The 1,083-nt window shown below is 61.8% G+C and overlaps 1 protein-coding gene across 1 annotated transcript in view; it reads right to left on the bottom strand.

Moving 5' to 3' along the window:
* LOC130588282 (signal-induced proliferation-associated protein 1-like) overlaps nt 1-1,074 on the bottom strand; it is a gene marked incomplete at its 3' end in the record, with an annotated part of 4,527 nt that extends 3,453 nt beyond the window's left edge. The window contains exons 1-2 of the mRNA XM_057389218.1: nt 1,042-1,074; nt 31-281 (exon numbers count right to left, since the gene is read on the bottom strand). Coding sequence (XP_057245201.1) covers nt 31-281; nt 1,042-1,074 — 284 coding nt within the window. The remainder of the gene's footprint in view (nt 1-30; nt 282-1,041) is intronic.
* Between the last annotated feature and the right edge of the window lie 9 nt (nt 1,075-1,083).

A 1,083-nucleotide genomic window follows, 5' to 3' on the forward strand; every position in this document is an offset into this window, starting at 1 on the left:
TCCCCCCGAGACCCTCGCCCCCTCCCCAACCTGTAGGAGGTGCGGGGCGTGCCCGGCTCGTGCACGCGCACCACCAGGAAGATGTGCTGGAAGTGGCTGCGGAGGGCGCGGGGGGAGAAGGGGCGCGCCCCCGGCTCCTGGAACACGATTGTCACGATATCGTTGCCGATATGGCGCTTCCGCAGCAGCTGCCGGGGGAAGGAGGAGGGAGAAGGGGGGGTCAGAGACCCCAAAATTGTCACTTGAAGGTCCCCTCGTGACAATTTTAGGGGCTCGGGACCCTCCCCCCCGTGAAAATTTTAGGGGGTTCTGACTCCCTCAAGTGACAATTTGGGACTCAGCACCCCCTCAAGTGATAATTTTGGGGGCTCGGGCCCCCCCATATGATAATTTTGGGGGCTCAGGACCCTCCCGTGACAATTTTGGGGTCTCAGAACCACACTTGTGACAATCTGGGGGCTCTGATCCCCTCTTAAGTGACAATTTGGGACTCGGGACCCTCCCGTGACAATTTTGGGGGCTCAGGACCCTCCTCGTGACAATTTTGGGGGCTCAGGACCCACCTCGTGACAATTTTGGGGCTGTGGACCCTCCCCCCGTGAGAATTTTTGGGGCTCCGACCCCCTCAAATGACAATTTGGGACTCAGGATCCCCCATGTGATAATTTTGGGGGCTCTGATCCTCCCCCCGTGACAATTTGAGCCCCAAAATTGTCACTTGAGGGGGTCCTGAGTCACAAATTGTCACTTGAGGGGGTCAGAGACCCCAAAATTTTCACGGCGGGAGGGTCCAGAGCCCCTAAAATTGTCACGAGAGGGGTCCAGAGGGACCCCAACCCTGTGACCTCACCGAGCTGGGGGTGAAAGGCAGCACCGGGAGACCCCAGAATTTATGGACCCCCACGACCCCCCCCATGATCCTGTGACCCCCTATGACCTCGCGACCCCCCCAGGACCCCCGGGACCCCTCCGGGACCCTCCCAGGACCCCCGGGACCCCCCAGGGACCCCCCCAGGACCCCCGGGACCCCTCCCCCGGTACCTGCTGGGGGTTGCTGGGGGTGAAGGGCAGCATTGGGGGGAC

Source organism: Malurus melanocephalus, unplaced genomic scaffold (assembly GCF_030028575.1).
Source record: "Malurus melanocephalus ecotype Western Australia unplaced genomic scaffold, MMel_1.1 scaffold_4087, whole genome shotgun sequence".
NCBI classification, from domain to species: Eukaryota; Metazoa; Chordata; class Aves; order Passeriformes; family Maluridae; genus Malurus; species Malurus melanocephalus.